General features: G+C 34.6%; 1 protein-coding gene across 3 annotated transcripts in view; it reads left to right on the plus strand.

Annotated features, from left to right (window-relative positions):
- CNTLN (centlein) overlaps positions 1–17,695 on the plus strand; it is a 323,167-nt gene extending 305,472 nt beyond the window's left edge. For all 3 annotated transcript variants that reach the window (XM_024760487.1, XM_024760489.1, XM_024760488.1), the window contains 3 exons: positions 2,318–2,503; positions 4,989–5,066; positions 16,995–17,695. In XM_024760487.1, coding sequence (XP_024616255.1) covers positions 2,318–2,503; positions 4,989–5,066; positions 16,995–17,096 — 366 coding nt within the window. In that variant the 3' untranslated portion in view covers positions 17,097–17,695. The remainder of the gene's footprint in view (positions 1–2,317; positions 2,504–4,988; positions 5,067–16,994) is intronic.
- The last annotated feature ends 323 nt before the right edge of the window (positions 17,696–18,018 follow it).

Below are 18,018 nucleotides of genomic sequence, written 5' to 3' on the forward strand. Positions count from 1 at the left end.
GAAAATAGGAGTAAAATTATCAATATTTGCAGACATTCAATTCCTGGAAGCTAAGGAGGAATCAGCTGAAAAACTCATAACAAATAAGAAATTTCAGTAAGCTTAATATATATTAACAATCTTTATGTATACAAGCAACAATCAGTACTAGAATCAGTGCCCCCCAAAAAGTAAGAGGCCCAGGAAAAAAAAGATCTACAAAGAGAAAATTTTTAAATGAGCCTCGGAAACACAAATAAAGACTTAAACAGCTGGAAGGGAATACCATGGTCTTTGATTAGGAAGACTCAACATTCTAAAATGTTAACATGATTCAAATAAAATTTAACTTGATTTAAATAAAATTACAAGTAAAATGTTTAGGGGAAGGGGATCTAGACAAGCTCAATGTGAAGTTTATGTGAAAACCTAAACAAACAAAAATTACCAAGAAAAATCTGAAAAGAAAGGTAATAGAAGGGAGATACCCCTACCAGATTATAACATTTATTATAAAGCCTCACTAATTAAAATATACTATAAAGCTTCACTAATAAGAAGACAGATGGAACAGAATAGAAAGTTCAGAACCTGACCTAAACACACATGAAATCAATGGGGAAAATATGGACTATTTAACAGGTAGTGGTGAGACAACTATGATTGTATGTGATAATTTTCTAGATGATTACAAATGGATAAAACATTTAAAACTGAAAAATAAAATCTTAAAAGTGGCAGAAAAAATCATGGTTTGAAAATGAGTATATATATATATAATATACATATATGTATATAAAATTGTGGAGAATGCTTTTTAAAGTATCACAGTAAATTTTAAAGTATCACACTAAATTCAAAAGTAAGGGCTTCCCTGGTGGTGCAGTGGTTGAGAGTCCGCCTGCCGATGCAGCGGACACGGGTTCATGCCCTGGTCCGGGAAGATCCCACATGCCGCAGAGCGGCTGGGCCCGTGAGCCATGGCCGCTGAGCCTGCGCGTCCCGAGCCTGGGCTCCACAACGGGAGAGGCCACAATGGTGAGAGGCCCGCATACCGCAAAAAGAAAACAAAAACAAACAAACAAAAAAAAAGTGAGAAAGGAAAAGATTCATTTAGTACATTAAAGTTCTTACATTTTTTTCCTAGGTATAAAATACTATAATTACTGTCAGAAGAAAAATACAAAATATGAAGAAGATTAGAAATACCCAACAGACAATTATAATTTCCCTAAAGTATAAATAACTCCTATAAATCACTAAGAAAAATAGAAAAAAAAAGACAAAAGAAATATAATTATCTGTTAAGGCTGATGCTCAACTTCATTTTTAATAAGAGAAATGAAACTTTATAATATAGTGAAAGAAACAAACTACACTGAAAAACCAGATTGGTGTTTTGCCAGTGGTATGGAGAAACAAGTATTTTCCTATGTTCTTTGTGTAGGTGTAAATTGATAGGATCTTGGAGAGAGGGAGAATTAAACAGCTTTCAAAATTACAGTTATACACACCCTTTGGTCCAGCAATTTCACTTCTAGGGATATATCCTAGGGATGCAAAATGTATATACGAGCACCATTATTTATTGCAACATTGCTTAAGCTGGCAAAAGATTGAGAACAACCCAAACATCTAGCTAGCCTGCTCTCAGCCCACAAAGCCAGGCATCAGGCTCCAGAGCTCTGTCCACCCAGGGTAAGAGTTACCTTTTCCTTATGCACACATAGGCATGTATTCTCAAAGGGAGAAATTAGAGACTCTTGTGGAAGCAAGCCTAGACTTTTATGATTTTTGTCAATCCTTTATTGTTGTACACATAATTTAATTGCACTTTTACCCACCTGGCTTTATCAAATCCTTCCAAAGATTTCTAATCCAGTTTTAATAAAATAGGAACAACCCTCTTTATGCAGTTATATTTCATTATTTATGTAATAATTATGTAACTAACCTGTTACAACAAATATACACACTTAGGAATAAATAGATCTGACAATTGGCATCAGCTCAACTGGTGGGAGTAGTTGTGCTCTGGCATGATGCTAAGTAGCCTGCCTGCTACAAGTATTCACTATCCAAGATAACAGTTGCAAATCTGAAAGACGGATTGGAGAGATTTGGTTAATCCAGCAAGTTGGTTAAGTGGTCATTTGCGAGAGCTTTTATTGCATTCTGACAATAAGTAAAGAGCAATCCATTATGTTCCAATATAAATAAAATCAGAGTAATCCTAATAAAAAATTATTTGCTAGTATCTTCACATTTTTATGTTATGACTGCTTTTTCTTCATTTATGACTTCCATATGAGCCCACATTCTTTCCAATATGTTGCAGGCTTTGGTCAGAGAGTTACAAAATGATGTCCATTCAATAAGGCGACAAATCAGAGAACTTAAAAAGGTGCAGAAAAACAGGGATGCTTGTAAAACCTCAACCCATAAAGCCCAGACCTTGGCAGCATCTATCCTGAACATTTCACGGTCAGATCTAGAGGAAATATTGGACACAGAAGATGAAGAAGTAAGTTCACTTAAATATTTATTAATAATGGGCTTGTTACACATTGAATGTAAGTACATATTTTTGTTTTATAATTCTTAGAATTTCATCTTTAAGGTAATATTAATGAAGGCAAGAATATCAGTGTACCAATGAAAGATATATCAAAAGTATTAACCAACTCAAAAAACCTTTAGAGAAATTTAACTATGTAACACAGAAGTAAGCCAGTACACATAACCTTTAGAACTGCTTGCTTGTTATTCAACTCAGTTATCCTTTCCTGTCTCTTCCATTTTCTATAGTTCATCATATATCTTTTAAGCTAGTATTTTTAATTAAGCCTGTTTGAATGGATTTAGTTAGCTGGGTCAGGATTGATTTGAGGATTTTTCGTCCTACATGAGATTTTTTAATGTAGTGAATATATTGGCTTTTCTAGCTAAATTCAAAGTTATTGTTGATCAAGTTATAGAAAAAGATATTTATTGCTTTAAAGTGGGGAAAATACTCCCATCTGAGTGAATTTATGTGCATATACATATAGGTCTTCAGTAGCATTTCTGTACCTCCTGAGGAGGGCACTGCATTTTTGATAGTTATTGCCTCATAAACAGCAGAATCTCATACACAGTCTTCCGTGAAACCTGTGGAGGATACTCAATCCTGTTCTATTGTGAAGTCTCTGAACTTTAATACATAAATATTAGATTTTTTATTGTTTAGAAAGATTAAAGAGATGATGGTACTCTTAGCTTCCCCATAAATATTTGCTCAATGACTAAGTAAAATGATAGACTTAAATGTTTGTATGAGAACATCCTTCAGCACCCCTCCCCCATCAGTTTCTCAAAAAATTTCTGGAATAGAGCAGATCTACAACTTGTAAAAGTTTTTAAACTGCTAAGAATTCTTAGAAAAGAGGTCAAAGGAGTCCTGCAGAGATTATTTTCATCCTATGGGTGAATAGGATAGTGAATTATCAGTTTCCTATTTTCAGCACCTATGCCACAGTGTCTGTGAATTCTGAACTTCGAAGTACAAAAGCATTATGAAATACAGTATCAAATATAAGACACACAGGAAATAATAGTATCTGAGGCAAGGGTGTTAACTGTATCTTATTATGGACATTTAATTAAAATTTGATTGATAAAAAGAAACCTAACAAAAAATTAAGGTAGAGTCCTCCTCTGTTTCCTAAAAGTTTTAAAACAAACAGACTTAGCAAAATCCCTCATGTGTATATGTGTGTATACGTGTGTGTGTTCCAGATACATATTCTGGAAGACAGCATCACTGCCTTTGTGTGGTCTTAAAAGATGCCCTTGCTGGGCTTACAGATTAGAAAAAAGAACCCCCTTTGAGTATACAAATTGGAAAAAGTTGTCCCCTTTGAGTATATTAATTAGAAAAGAATCTCTCTTGTTAGTCCCAAAGAGTAGCTAGCACATTTCTGTGAAGAAATGGCACCCTGGCCTCTGGGCAGATGCAGTTTGGAGCCAGGGATGCCAAGCACCAAAATATGCATACCACACAACCTTAAATGGAAGTCGTCCTGGAAAAAAAACACACTGTTCTGTGAAGACTCAGTGCACACACCTGGATATATTTACTAGATTTAATTATAGATCGAGCTTATTTGGACTGATCGCCGCCTGCATCTTTCAGAGGTCTAAAGAGTTGAGTGACTTACCCAAGTAGAGCCCAAACCACCTGAATTTTATGCTTTAAGCTACATCGAACTCTTGTAAATTCACGTAAAACACTATGACAACCTATGCGAAGTACCTAGCCTGATACTTGGCATACAGTAAATTTCAACAAATGTTTTCCAAATCCTTCCCTTTTTGAAAAGCCCATTTTTTGCAAACCGAATCATGATTTTAACTGAATAATCAGTTGCACATGTGAATACATTATACTTTCAGAATATTTTACTTTGAAAATTGATGCATTGAAAATATTTAGTGACTTAACAATACTTTAAGTTGGAGCGTCTCTTACCTATCAGCTAGTTATTGGATATTTTAAATGAGTAAGCATTTAAGTACACCAGAACCATGCATGTCCTATTTTGTCTGTGATTATAACAATTACTCCTTAATTATCTACTGGTAAGTCAGAGTTTTGAGTATAAGGTTTTATGTCATCTTATGAGGGTTACTTATAAATGATTCTTCTATACAGCTCCATTTTCTTTTTCATTTTATTTTAATCACTTCCACCTCCACCTCAGTCCAGTGTGAGCTCCACTGTGAAGGCAGAAATAAAACATTCCTGAATTATATTATGAAATGTAGAAATATAGCTTTATCTTCCACATGTAGGTAGATATTTATACATTAAAGAGCATCGATTTGAATATTCCCTACTTTGAAAGGACAGGCTGCTCTTTGCTGAATCTAATTCCACCAATATTTCTCTGGATTTATTCAGTATCTAACAGTATGATCAAGTTCATATAAATGAAATTAACAACAGTGTTTTTATTTTTTTCCTTCAGGAAATCGAAAGGACAAAGATCGATGCTGAAAATGACAAGGAATGGCTGTTGTACATTCAGAAACTTCTTGAAGGACAGGTATTTTGTTTTTCTACTTCATATATTAAAACTTGCAGATAAAAATTCCAAGCCTTACTTTTTTGTTACTAGATGCCTAATTTTTTGTAAACAGACACATTACTTCTGTTAGGTAAATAAGTATTCTAGTAGGTAGACAGGAAAGTTAACTCTCCATTTGTACTTTTGGACTTAACAAATGAAGCAAATGCCTTGGGAAGGAGCCAACATGGGTCTTAGCAAAGGCATTAATTAAATTATTGAGTCAACCTCTATGCTTGCTAGACTGAAAAGGATCCATTCTCTCAGCCCTCTTAGGAAAAGAGATTGTTTATTATGTGTCTTTAAAGTTAGTAGTTGATATGGACACCTGAGGAGTTCATGGGTTTCAGTGACCTTTTACTATGGACCTGTTTCCAGTCAATTCATGTTTTCCTCACAGCCAGACAGCTGTTTATTACTGTGTCTTCCTGCATTCTCTACAATATTTTCTACTGAGACCTCGAGCAGCTTGTTAGTGGGAAGTAAATATTGATTTGGCATCCTGTCAATGCAGAAAGAATGAAAAAATTTCCACCAGAGGCCCCTCAAACATTTTCCTATCGACATTTTCTGGGCCGAGTGGAAAGCTGCATAGAGGATGACAAGGCCAAGACGAGCTGAAATCCCTGAGGGGTCTATTGAGACTGCTGCTGTGACCTGTGTGATACTTTTTCTTCCCTTTCAAGTATTTTTTTAATACACATATAGTCTGTTGGGATGTGCCCCTCTTGTAAGTGATCAGGGCAGTTTATTGGCAGGTGAGAGCCCTGCTTTTCTAGTCATAGCCAACTTTTGTTTTGATATCACTGACAGCATGTAATATATTCCAAAACTTTTTCATTATAGTTCTTTTTGCTCAACTTAATTGTTGTCTGTTTTTAAAATGAACTGGATTAAAAACAGCTTAAATATATTTCTCAAAATAGCAAAAACAATATTGTTCTGTGAGTGCAGTATCTATGTTTTTGGAAAAGTCAAGAATAAGTAAATAATATATGAACTATTATTCATATTCTTAGTACCCATTTTATATATTTTTGAAACATTATCTGGAAACACTATTACTATCAATAGTAATAGAAGGTGATGCGCACTCTTTTGCCTCAAGTTGTTGAAGTGCAGATGTGCAGGTGCTGGGCAAAGCCTTCTTGCTTTTGAGAAGAAAGGCCATTTCTCAATCATGTTGCATTCCCAGCACCCAGCCCAGTGCCTGGCACATCAAAGGAGTTCAGTAATGATTGTTACAGGTTATTTTTTTAAATGTGAAAGTTATAAAAATAAACTTTGTAGTGGATTTTTTAACATTCAACTTGTAAGTATGACCTTTTAATATGGAAGTTTTATCGTCAATTATGAACATAAAAATAACAAATCGATATGTATAAATCTTTATTAAATTTTACTAAAGCTCTATTGACACCAGATCTGAGTTTTTGACTAACACATGTAGATATACATATATACATTCTATATTATCTGGGTGTATGCTTATTCTGTCCAGTTATTGTAAAAAAAATCCTGTTGAAAATGGCATTAGACTGCTTAATACTGCAGTTTGATATAGTGCCTTTTTGTGCCACTGAGCCTGGACTCTAGAATATAATTGCCTGGCAGTATTGATTTAATTGCCCAGGTTTATTTGTGGACTCCTAATTATTGACTGGAGGTAAATTTAATGGAGCAGCCTCTATGAACACTGGGAAACCACTGCTGTTGCTGTTATACATAATGAACTGCACCATGTGCCTTTAGAGCATTTGTCAAGTTAATTTTATTCCACTGTGACAGTATGATAACATTTAAAAAGTCAAAGACTTTTTATTTTTATTACTGACATAGGTGGTTTTGCTGATGCCTTTGAATTCTGTGAGAAAAAAAATAGGGACTTCATTGGTTGCACTTGAATGTCACTTTATAATTACACCCAAGAGAAAACTCTATAAAATAGAAAACATCTTTTTTTTATCCTACTTTTCTTCTTTCTCGATTCTAGCAATTATATTTGTCCTGAATTTTAGAAAAGGTTTTCTTTGTCCACCAGTTTTTGGGAGTCTAAGTTATGCTCACAGGATTGTGAGGGCAGAAGTATAAATACGTTCATTCATTTGTTTTGTTTAGTTTATGGCATGCAGCTCCATGTACCTGAGGTTACACGATCTTGAAGCTGTGGAATAATTGAGCACATTCCCTGAAAAGAACCCTAATTAATTCAGTATTTATATTTGATGATTAAAATATTTTGAAAATAAAATTATAAGAAAACTTCCCTTTTATGTCCTCCCTCTGTGTTGGGTGGTATATGTAATGGAATTCTGACATCATAGGAGTGAATCTGGCCTTGTGGTTTTATCTTTTGTTTAAGGATTCGGCCACAGAACTATTTTCTCTTAAAGAAAATTTTCTCTACATTCATTGGATTAAAATTTATATAAATAAGATATTTACCAGAAAATAAAAAGCTGTCCTGCCATGTGGCAATATGGGCCCGCACAATAGTATACCTACTGGTACTGTTAGCCAGAAATGCATGAGAATTAAAAGGTCTAAAACCTTAACTTATGTATATTTAACACAGAATGTAATATTTGTCCTCCTTTCAAGTGGTCCTGATACAATTGGTAATTTTAAGTATTTGATCTTTATCTGCATCAAACCTTTGTCCCCACAGATTTCTAATAATAAGAATCACACTGAAAAAAAGTTGTTCTAATACCTACTTTCATTTTTTATGGCATAGCTGCCTTTTAATTTCTTTGAAGATTTTTGCTTGTATTAATTCCTCTTTTTGCATTATTACATTTTTTAAAACTTACAGTTTATGGCAGAGACAAGCAAGCAAATTAATGATTATAATAGGGTGGGAGAACCACCCAAAATTAGTTTTTCTGTGTTTTAGGACATGGGAGAAAAAAAAACAAATAGGAAAAGTAGACTGGGACTAAACAATAAACGCCTTTGAGCAGGAAAGGGATGTAATCAGAGTTGTGCTTTAGAAAGATACATGAGATCAGCATGTAGGTTGGTTTGAAAGGATAAGAGACTGGGAACAAGAAGGTAGTCAAGGCAAAAGGAAGTGGGGGCCTGCATGTGCCCTCACTATAAAAATAGGAAGGATGAGATAGATGTGACTTTATAGAAACTGAATCCATAGCAGTACTGAGATTAGATGAAGGGGTCAGAAAGTAGAAACCAAAGAGAGGTGAGTTTAATACCTTATATGATGAGAAAGATGATGATACCTTTAAAAGTTTTAGGGATCAAAAGAGGTAGATCAGATTTGGTAGAGAGAGATGTCAGTGATTGAAGCCATAAAAAATTTAGTTGATACATGTCAATAACAGTATTCAGGGACTCACAGTTTTTCATTAGTTCATCCCAACCTGCTGTGCGGCTTTTCTCAGTGAAATCTAACCATTTAAGAACACATTTCAAACTCTTACAACTCAACAACGAAAGAAAAGAAACTGATCTGAATAGTCATTTCTACAAGAAGATATACAAATAGCCAATAAGCACATGTACGTATGCTCAACATCAGTAGCCATTAGGGAAATGCAAACCAAAAACCAAAATGAGATACTACTTCATACCCAGTAGGATGGCTATAATCAAAAGGACAGACAATAGCAAGTGTTGGTGAGGATGTGGAGAAATTAGAGCCCTTATACATTGCTTGTAAGAAAGTAAAATGGTGCCACCCTTGTGGAAAACAATCTGGCAGTTCCTCAAAAAGTTAAAAGTAGAGATTATATGACCCAGCAGTTCCACACTTAGGTATATACCCAAGATAAGTAAAAACATATGTCCATATAAAAACTGCTACATAAATGTTCATAGCAGCTCAATGATAGTTCATAATAGCTCAAAAGTGGAAGGAATCCAAAGGTCCATCAACTGATGGATGGATAAACAAAACATGGTATTTGCATACATGAAATATTGTTCAGCCATGAAATGGAATGAAGTACTGATAGTGCTACAACCTGGAAGAACCTTGTACACCTTATGCTACGTGAAACAAGCCATACACAAAAGGTAACTTGCTGTATGATTGCATTCTATGAAATGTACAGAATAGGCAAATCTATCAAGACAGAAAGTAGATTAGTAGTTGCCAGGGGATAGGGGAAGAGGGACCATGACTGCTAATGGGTATAGGGTTTCTTTTGGGGTGATGAAAATGTTCTGGAATTAAATGAAGGTGATGTTCTGGAATTAGATGAAGGTGATGGTTGTACAACCTTGTACAACCAATGAATTATACATTTTAAAATGGTGAACTTTATGTGAATTATATCTCCATTTAAAAAATGAATTCCTTAATATGAGGCACAGTGAAGAAGAATAAAAAGAATACCCTTTTTTTTTAAGTAAATCCAATTAAGTTCTTTTTTTTAGCAGCCAGAGACTATTTATTTTTTAATTTTTTTAATTAAAAAAATTTAATTTTCAAAATTTATTTTTGGCTGCATTGGGTCTTCATTGCTGTACCTGGGCTTTCTCTTGTTATGGCAAGTGGGGGCTACTCTTCATTGCAGTGCATGGGCTTCTCATTGCGGTGGCTTCTCTTGTTGCAGAGCACGGGCCCTAGAGCACGTGCTTCAGTAGTTGTGGTGCATGGGCTCAGTAGTTGTGGCGCATGGGCTTAGTTGCTCAGCAGTATGTGGGATCTTCCCAGACCAGGGGTCGAACCTGTGTCCCTTGCACTGGCAGGCGGATTCTTAACCACTGCACCGCCAGGGACGTCCCCAATTAAGTTCTTATATCTCATGTGCTATGTCCCCCACCATTAGCAGGGACTGCATTAAATGCATTTGAATTTGAATTTCTGTCTACTGGCCATAACTATGAATAAATGAGGTAAATTATTTTATTTCATACTTAATATGTTTCTTTTCAATTGACAAAGAAGGAGCTGTCCCTCTGTCATACTCTAGCTGATATTACTTTCTCATATATGCAAACAAAAAGGAGTCAGTTATTTATACTCTGCCCTCTAAGAGGTATTGTTTATTTGTTCTGTCCATTCTGATCCTCAAAATTAAAATTATAGTAAGGATCACTTAGTTTTGTTTTCAGGCCTTAATAATACCTGAAACAGTCTTTTGTACTTGTGATTTTATAAAGGAAGTGGAAAGAATTAGTGGAGATAAAATTGAACCCAAGCTGTGAAATCCATTTTTAAAATGTGTATTGTCTACTGCATGTGAGGTAATGTTTCAGGTTTGGTGGTATAGCAGTGAACAAGAGACAAAAATCACTACCCTCATGGAGCTTACATCTCTGGTGATGGAGGGCAATGAACAAATAGTTAAAATATATAAACTATGAAAGTTTTTAAACAATTAACTTGAACAGAATTATGGGTATGTATATTAAAATATGTATACTTGTATAAAACAAATAATATACAGTTATAACCACAATATGGTTCTTTACTAGGATTTACATAAAAAACACTTAGCCAGAAATGGCTAGAAAATGTGTCTTCATCTTGTTTTGTTGTTGCCTTATTCTATGTTGTTTGTTAATCCTTTTCTAGATTTCATTCAGTCCATTTTCATCCGCTTTGTGTAGATCATTTTCTTGTATTGGGACCATGTCAAAAATTCTTTCTGCCTTCAGTTGTTGATAATTGAAAGTATAGACTTTGATCGATGTTTTTTCTTTAGCTTTAGATATCCCTGTTCCTATTAGTTGCTTCAGATCTTGCAAACGGTGAAATTTTAAATGGCTCTTTCCCCAGTGCCCTTTCTGCAAAATATGCTTACTTTCTATAGATGCTTTGCAATATGGCAGTGAGAAGGTTTTATAAATCTCCCTGGCTTTTGTAAATAGAATAACTTCCAGTCTGAAGGTTAACAGAAAGTTTCTCTTTACAGCCCTGAAGACATTTACTCTGTTGCTTTCAGTGTTGCACTTACAACACACTGATAACACGCACATACTGCAAACTCCCACACTCACTCTCTCCACACACGTAAACCCACACAGTCACCCACATACACTTACTCCTCACATCCAACTGAAGTAGCAAAAGTTAAAAATTCTCCATTCAGAGCCTTACTGGGATTTCTTTTTTTAATTTAACAAATTAAAGCCTACTTTCATGATACCAGAAAAAAGACATGTCATTAAAGTTAAAAGGTAAATTTTATGTGTATTTTACCACTATAAAAAATTGCAGGGGGTGGGCTTCCCTGGTGGCGCAGTGGTTGAGAGTCCACCTGCTGATGCAGGGGACACGGGTTCGTGCCCCGGTCTGGGAAGATCCCACATGCCGCGAAGCCACTGGGCCCGTGAGCCATGGCCGCTGAGCCTGCGCGTCCGGAGCCTGTGCTCCGCAACGGGAGAGACCACAACAGTGAGAGGCCCGTGTACCGCAAAAAAAAAAAAAAAAAATTGGGGGGAAATGAAAGGAAAACAAATTATAGCCTTCACCAAAGTTTAAGAATAGCAGATATAGACTTCAATATTCAGCAGAACACCAAGACAGGTAGATAGGTAGAAGGATAGATAGATAGATAGATCGATAGATCGATAGATAGATAGATAGATAGATAGATAGATAATGTGCCAGAAATATAAACAACATTTAGGAAACTTAGCTCACAATTCAATGCCAGTTTTAAATTATAAATAAATTGTTCTTTCTGATACCTTGCTTGGTTATTTTAACAAGTTCAATCTTTTAATTACAAGATAGTAGAGTGGGTGTATAAATATTTATTTATTACAAATTTTCCATCTTTAATTTTATAATAATCAGACTACATTAGTTTCTTACTAAACTCAAAATCTCACTGAATCATATCCTTTGTTAAAGCAGGTATAATACATAAAATTTAATATCTTTACTTTGAGTACAGCTCTGCTAAAGTCAATTTTTATTTTTATATTTTATTTATTTAATTTTTTTAACATCTTTATTGGAGTATAATTGCTTTACAATGGTGTATTAGTTTCTGCTGTATAACAAAGTGAATCAGCTATACAAAATATACAAGCAGCTCAGTAACAAAAAAACAAACAACCCAATTCAAAAATGACAATGAGGTATTACCTCACACCGGTCAGAATAGCCATTATCAATTTTTATTTTAAAAGCAGTATCTTTTGGTAATAGTTTTCAAAGCAAAAATAAGAATGAAAATGGTTAAAATGTTAATCTTGTCCTTTAGATTTAAAGAGGTACTCATTTCAATGTTTTTCTTTCAATACAAAACTTTTCAGTTTTATACTATTAAGAGCACATTCCAGTTAGTGCTGATGCTATAAATTATCTGTATGTTTCACACTTATGGACTTGAGGCTTTGTTATTCTTCCAACATAGCTCTCCAACATCTGCAACCATCATTCATATCTTACCTTTATACAGAAACACCTCTAAATGAAGCCATAATTATTGTGAGCGATAAGTTTGAGGTTGTGTCACTGGCACACCACTTTCTAAACGCAAACATCTGTAGGCATTTACATATAAGAGAAGCCTAAAATCTGAAGTCAGGGGAAGTCCTTCCAGTAAGAGAAGTCACCTTTGGCAACAGGGACAGCCAGCATGACCAGGAAGACCCACTTTAAGATTACAGTATAGACCAAGCAAAACTCACAGTTATTCCGATGCCCTAATTAAATTCCCATTCCAAGAAATCTCATGCAGTATCAGCTCTTCCCCTGTCCATTTTTGCCCTGTGCTGAAGAGTTCAAGCCTGTGTAACTGCAATGACATAACTAAGAGTATCACTTCTTTTTTATGCAAGAGAATAAAATTATGCAGAAAGTCCAGCGGACTTTCTGGACTTCATAGGCCCCGGCACATGCCATCCGAGATGAAACCCAAGGCAGCATAATTGTTGGGTTTGTTGTTTCACGTATATTTGATGGGGCAAGTGAGAAAAGATCTCTGCTGTTGGCTAGTCAGGTTGCCACTTCAATCCAAATCCAAAATCCTGTCAGTAAAAGAACAGTTGTGCTTTCTTCTGTATCTGAGGGAGTTCCCTCCAGAATGCAGAGAGAGAGAAAGGAACAGACTCTATGCTGCCTGTACGAAATAAACCTGCACTTAATCTAGACTCTAAAAAGTTCAGATTTCCTCATCTTCTTAGTGTTTTTAAAACATTTTGCAGTTCTAAAAAATATGGCAAACAAATAAGCAAACAGTGCGAATTTTTAAAGCACTTCCTGAGGCATTTTATGTATTAAATATAGTTTCAGTGGTAACTCTATCTACTCTATATCTGTATGCTGAGAATTGCTATTCATATGGTACCATAGGATTTCGAAGAGCTTTCTTGAGTCACTGTAGATTAAATTGTATTCCACTTAGTCTTCAGATTAACTATAATTTATGAGATTTAAGTTAGTGATAATCTATGTGATATAAGTGATTACTCTCAATTAACTAAAAATAACCAATTAACTAAAAATCCCATTTTTTAACCTTTCTCAAAAAACAAAACTTTTTGTTAATTCATCCTTCACTGATCAGAAATTTTTATCTGTACTATGAAAAAAGTTTGTGAAAAATGAATAGTGTAAAATTGGTAAGAGAGGCTATTTTCAAAACCAAGGCTGTTAGTGTATTTATTATTTGAATATGTACTGAGTCTGCTCCATAAGTAAGGAACTATTTGTAAAATAGAAAGGAGATCTACTAAAAAATTTTGGTTAACAGTTACTTTGTTATTTTATTCATTTGAAAACAATAAGTATATTTTATGAAATAAGTATGTTTTGTGAAATGTTTCTTTTTTAAATTTATTTTTTTCAAGTATAGTTGACTTACAGTGTTGTGATAATTTCTGCTATACAGCAAAGTGATTCAGTTATACACATATATATATATATATACATATTCCTTTTCATATTCTTTTCCATTATGATTTATCACAGGATATTGAGTATAGTTCCCTGTGCTATACAGTAGGACCTTGTTGTTTATCTTATGAAATGTTTTATAATTCTGACTTTTCCTTAGTCTTCCTCTAACTTTGTTTTAATTATTAACTGTTTCATCATAAATTACATTAATTTTATATTACTACAGAATTACAATTGATCCTTATATATTAAAAAAAAAATTTTAAGACCAGTTTGAAAGCTGGTTGCCAGTGAACTACAATTCATAAACAGAAAGTAGAACACTGAGTTTAGAGGGGGAAAAAGTAGGAATCTTTGTATTTAAAAGGAAAATAGAAAAGTTGGATTAAAATAGATAAAGAACCATCTCCAACTACCTTGTAAGATATATGAACTTTTGTCTAATGTTATATAAAGGCAGATACTAATCTTTTTCTGACCTATTTGTAGAGAAAAATAGAAGAACCTACAAGGGCAGATGGATGTGCACAAATCATGCATCTTGATTAAAGGATGGGTTGCTTTTTGAAATGCATGAAGTGTTAGGCTCTGTATGAAGCTTAAAAGAAGCTTACAATCCAATATAACAGGTTTGACAAACAGTTGTGTTTAACTGTGGGGCTTTTCATTTTTATTGGGAGCCTGAGGAAAAGAATAAAAGGGGTTGTCAGCAATAAATTAGTAAATGGACCTCATGTTCCACTTTGGAGGCTTCCTGGAAGAGAGATTCTTCGAGATAAGAAGAAGCCAAATGTCCAAGTACATGACATGCTGAAAATTGTTCTGATCACAAGATAATAAGAGTAGGTTTAGTTTTTAACTTGAAAATGAACTGTGCAAATAAGATGATTAATGTCAGTACACTGTGGCCTGGTAAAAGTGCTGTGACATTATTATACAGGAAATCATAGAGCCAGCATGTTTCCCAAAGTGTATTCCATGGACCACTAGTTCCACATGATAAATAGACTATGAGAAGAGTGCGGACAAATGCATTTAGAAGCAGGGTATTACATTACCCTCTTGGAGAAACACAGTACCATTAGCACCTTAAAGTCTCTAAGAGATCCTGAAATAAAATAACATTTTAAAGTTTGGTTTCTTTCCCAAACTTATTTGATCAGAGAACCCTTTTTTCTTAGAAAAACTTTTTTAAACACTCATTTCTGCTTTTGCTTCTACCAGGAAGAGATGGGAGGTTATTCTCATCTTGTTTGTTTGCTCTTTTGTTGGAATGCATATGGTAACTGCGTGCCATAGCCAAAATAAAAGAAAGTTACCTGGTAGTTTTGCCTTTGTGTGTGTGAGTATTTCTTTAACATCTAATGTTAATGCCCTGAGAATTTAAATTGTCTCATTTGTAAAACTGGCAGTTTCACCAAATATAACTGTTTTCTGCATCCCAGGGGGCAGTTTTCTCAAAGTAAGGATTTGCAGTGAGTATCATTATCTTCCAGAAGGGAATCTAATATATTTTTTCCTTGATTCTATGATGCATTTCCTCACGTTTTCACATTTCTGAAATTGAAATGCATATGCAATTTGTGTATATTTAATGTGATAGGTTTCTTTTTTCCAGAAAAAGCTGTTTTTAAGTCAATGTGAGTATCTTATATTCACCTGTATCTTAAGAAGTGAAGAAATGTGATATTTTTGTATCTTATGCTTTATTTAGTGGTAAGTTTCAAGTGAGACAAATGTCTAAAACTCTTGACATAGACTATAGATAGAGTCTATCCTGACATAGACTCAGAGTATCTTAAGGAGAAGTCAATTTATTATAAATATAAGAAGGAAGTTAAACTAGAAAGCTACTTAGGATATGAGGCAATTCTATGGACCAACACTGGTCTCTATATTTTCTCCATGGCCTGCGTAACCTGTTTGTGCCTTTTGGACCTGTTTCACTGCCCAATCTGTTTCACTGCCACTGGCCAGTCTTTTCTCTTTTTCCCAGTTTGCATTGAGAAAAGAATCATTATGCTGGGTTTAGCTAAATATAATAACAGCTGAGCATAGCTGATCTGAGCACAGCTGAACAACTCACACAGCGGATATCAGGCTGATTTTGTTCAGATGCTGACCAGTGTTGCTGTCTGTCGGTGGTTGTCCTAGCACAAAGAAGGGCCTGACTCTACATCCCTGTAGGGAAGGGGACTGGGCTTGATAAGGATTCTCGTTAATACATTCAGGGAGACAAAAGTGGTCTTTACTGGTTAATCAAAAAGACAATTCCAAAAATAACTTAATGAACTTCTTGACTGTTATAAACGTTTTATATGAAACTAGATGGCTAGGAAGGAGCATAAAAGCAAGTTGGTAGGCCTTTGGGAGGTAACTGGGCAACATTTAGGATTTTCTTTCACTTATAACCCATAAGTGTATTGTGTGAGTTCTACGGGCACCTCAGTGAAGCACAGGGAACGATAAAACTTTACCAGAAAAGTTATATAAATTATGAAATTTAAAAATGTAATCTATATTTCATAAACTTAGCAGTTTGCAACATGTGTATGACACTTTGATATGCCAAACTTTTCTATAACAACTTAATCAATGGATATACTTTTGCCATTTTTTTTCCTCTGAAATTTCACCCTACAATTCTTGAGATGTTCAGCTCTAACACAGACAAGTGTATTGATAGTTCTTTCTCACTCTTTTATGAGTGATGAACATACAGTACTACTGTGGGCCTCTGGGCCCTAGAGAGGACTGTAACCTGCTATTGATCAGCTGACTGAAGATAAATGGCTTAACTGCTGGTATTGCAGATTACAACATTAACATGGTCAGTAAACCATGAATTGTTCAATAAGGCGTTTATCTTTTTTCATTTTACTTCTGCTCCTTTATCATTTTTATTATAAAAGACAAAATTACCCACACTAACCAACAAGATCAGTTGAAAAGAGACCCAGTAGGGTACCATTATGGGTGCAAAGTTGCAGATAGCTGAGTTCTAATGGTTTAATGATGTTTAGTATATGTTTCTGAACTGAAGAAAATATAGAGTTTTGATCTTCTTTTCTGTGTTTCTTTTACAGCTTCCTTTGGCCACATATTTACTAGAAGCAGTACTGGAGAAAATAAATGAAAAAAAGAAACTAGTTGAAGAATATTTTGCAATTTTGAAAGATATTAGATGATATTATGATTAAGAACATTTTTTCAAACGTGAAAACTTTATGTGGTGTGATCGGAAAACATGCATCGCAGTCCTGATAACAGTATCTGCTCCAACTATCAATAGTCAGGGTCAATACCAAAATAGAAGTCTGTGAAACCAATTAATTGCTGCACAAGTGAAACTAATTAAGTGCACAGCCATTTAGAAGGAAATAGTGTAGCATTTGATTGTTGAATACAAATATTGCCACAAATCAATGCAAACTTGAAAATGATATTCTTTCCAGTACATTAGAAGGAATTAGAACAAGCTTGGCATACACAAATTGGTCTGAATATCAAAAGAAAAAAAGTGTGAACTGAGGATTTAATGTTCTGAGTTTTATAAAGAAACTACACTTTTTATGTAAACCTGCTATAAATGGCCTTAAATTACCTGATAAGCAACACATTTGTATTGTAAGCAAACATAAAGTAAAGCATTATCACTTAAGGATGAGCATTTAAAGAAATAAATGGTGTGGTCCAATTGTATCTATTATCAGTCTACTGGATTATATAGGAGATACTGTATTTTCCTAGAACAGTTCAGCAAAAATAAAAACATTTTCTCCTTTGCTCCCTCTTTTTTTTTTTTTTTTTAACTCACAGTATTTTGTGTGGTCATATAAATGAGCAAGGGCCACAAACCCAGTGTATTAGTTAGGCTAGTCCTCACAGTGTGCTAATTAAATTAAATTCTTAAAAATGGGCATCCATCCTTATTTAGATTCCCGAACATTCCCAAGCCTTTTCTCGTCTTTCTGTGTTGCTGCCACACCTGACTTTTTGGTTCTTCCAATTCACCAGACTTGTGCCTGCCTCCAGCCTTTGCCCTTGCTGTTCTCTTTGTAGAATACTCTGTACTCTTTTCTTATGACTGGCTCCTGCGTATCATTCAGG

Source organism: Neophocaena asiaeorientalis, unplaced genomic scaffold (genome assembly GCF_003031525.2).
Source record: "Neophocaena asiaeorientalis asiaeorientalis breed wild unplaced genomic scaffold, Neophocaena_asiaeorientalis_V1.1 scaffold174, whole genome shotgun sequence".
NCBI lineage: Eukaryota > Metazoa > Chordata > Mammalia > Artiodactyla > Phocoenidae > Neophocaena > Neophocaena asiaeorientalis.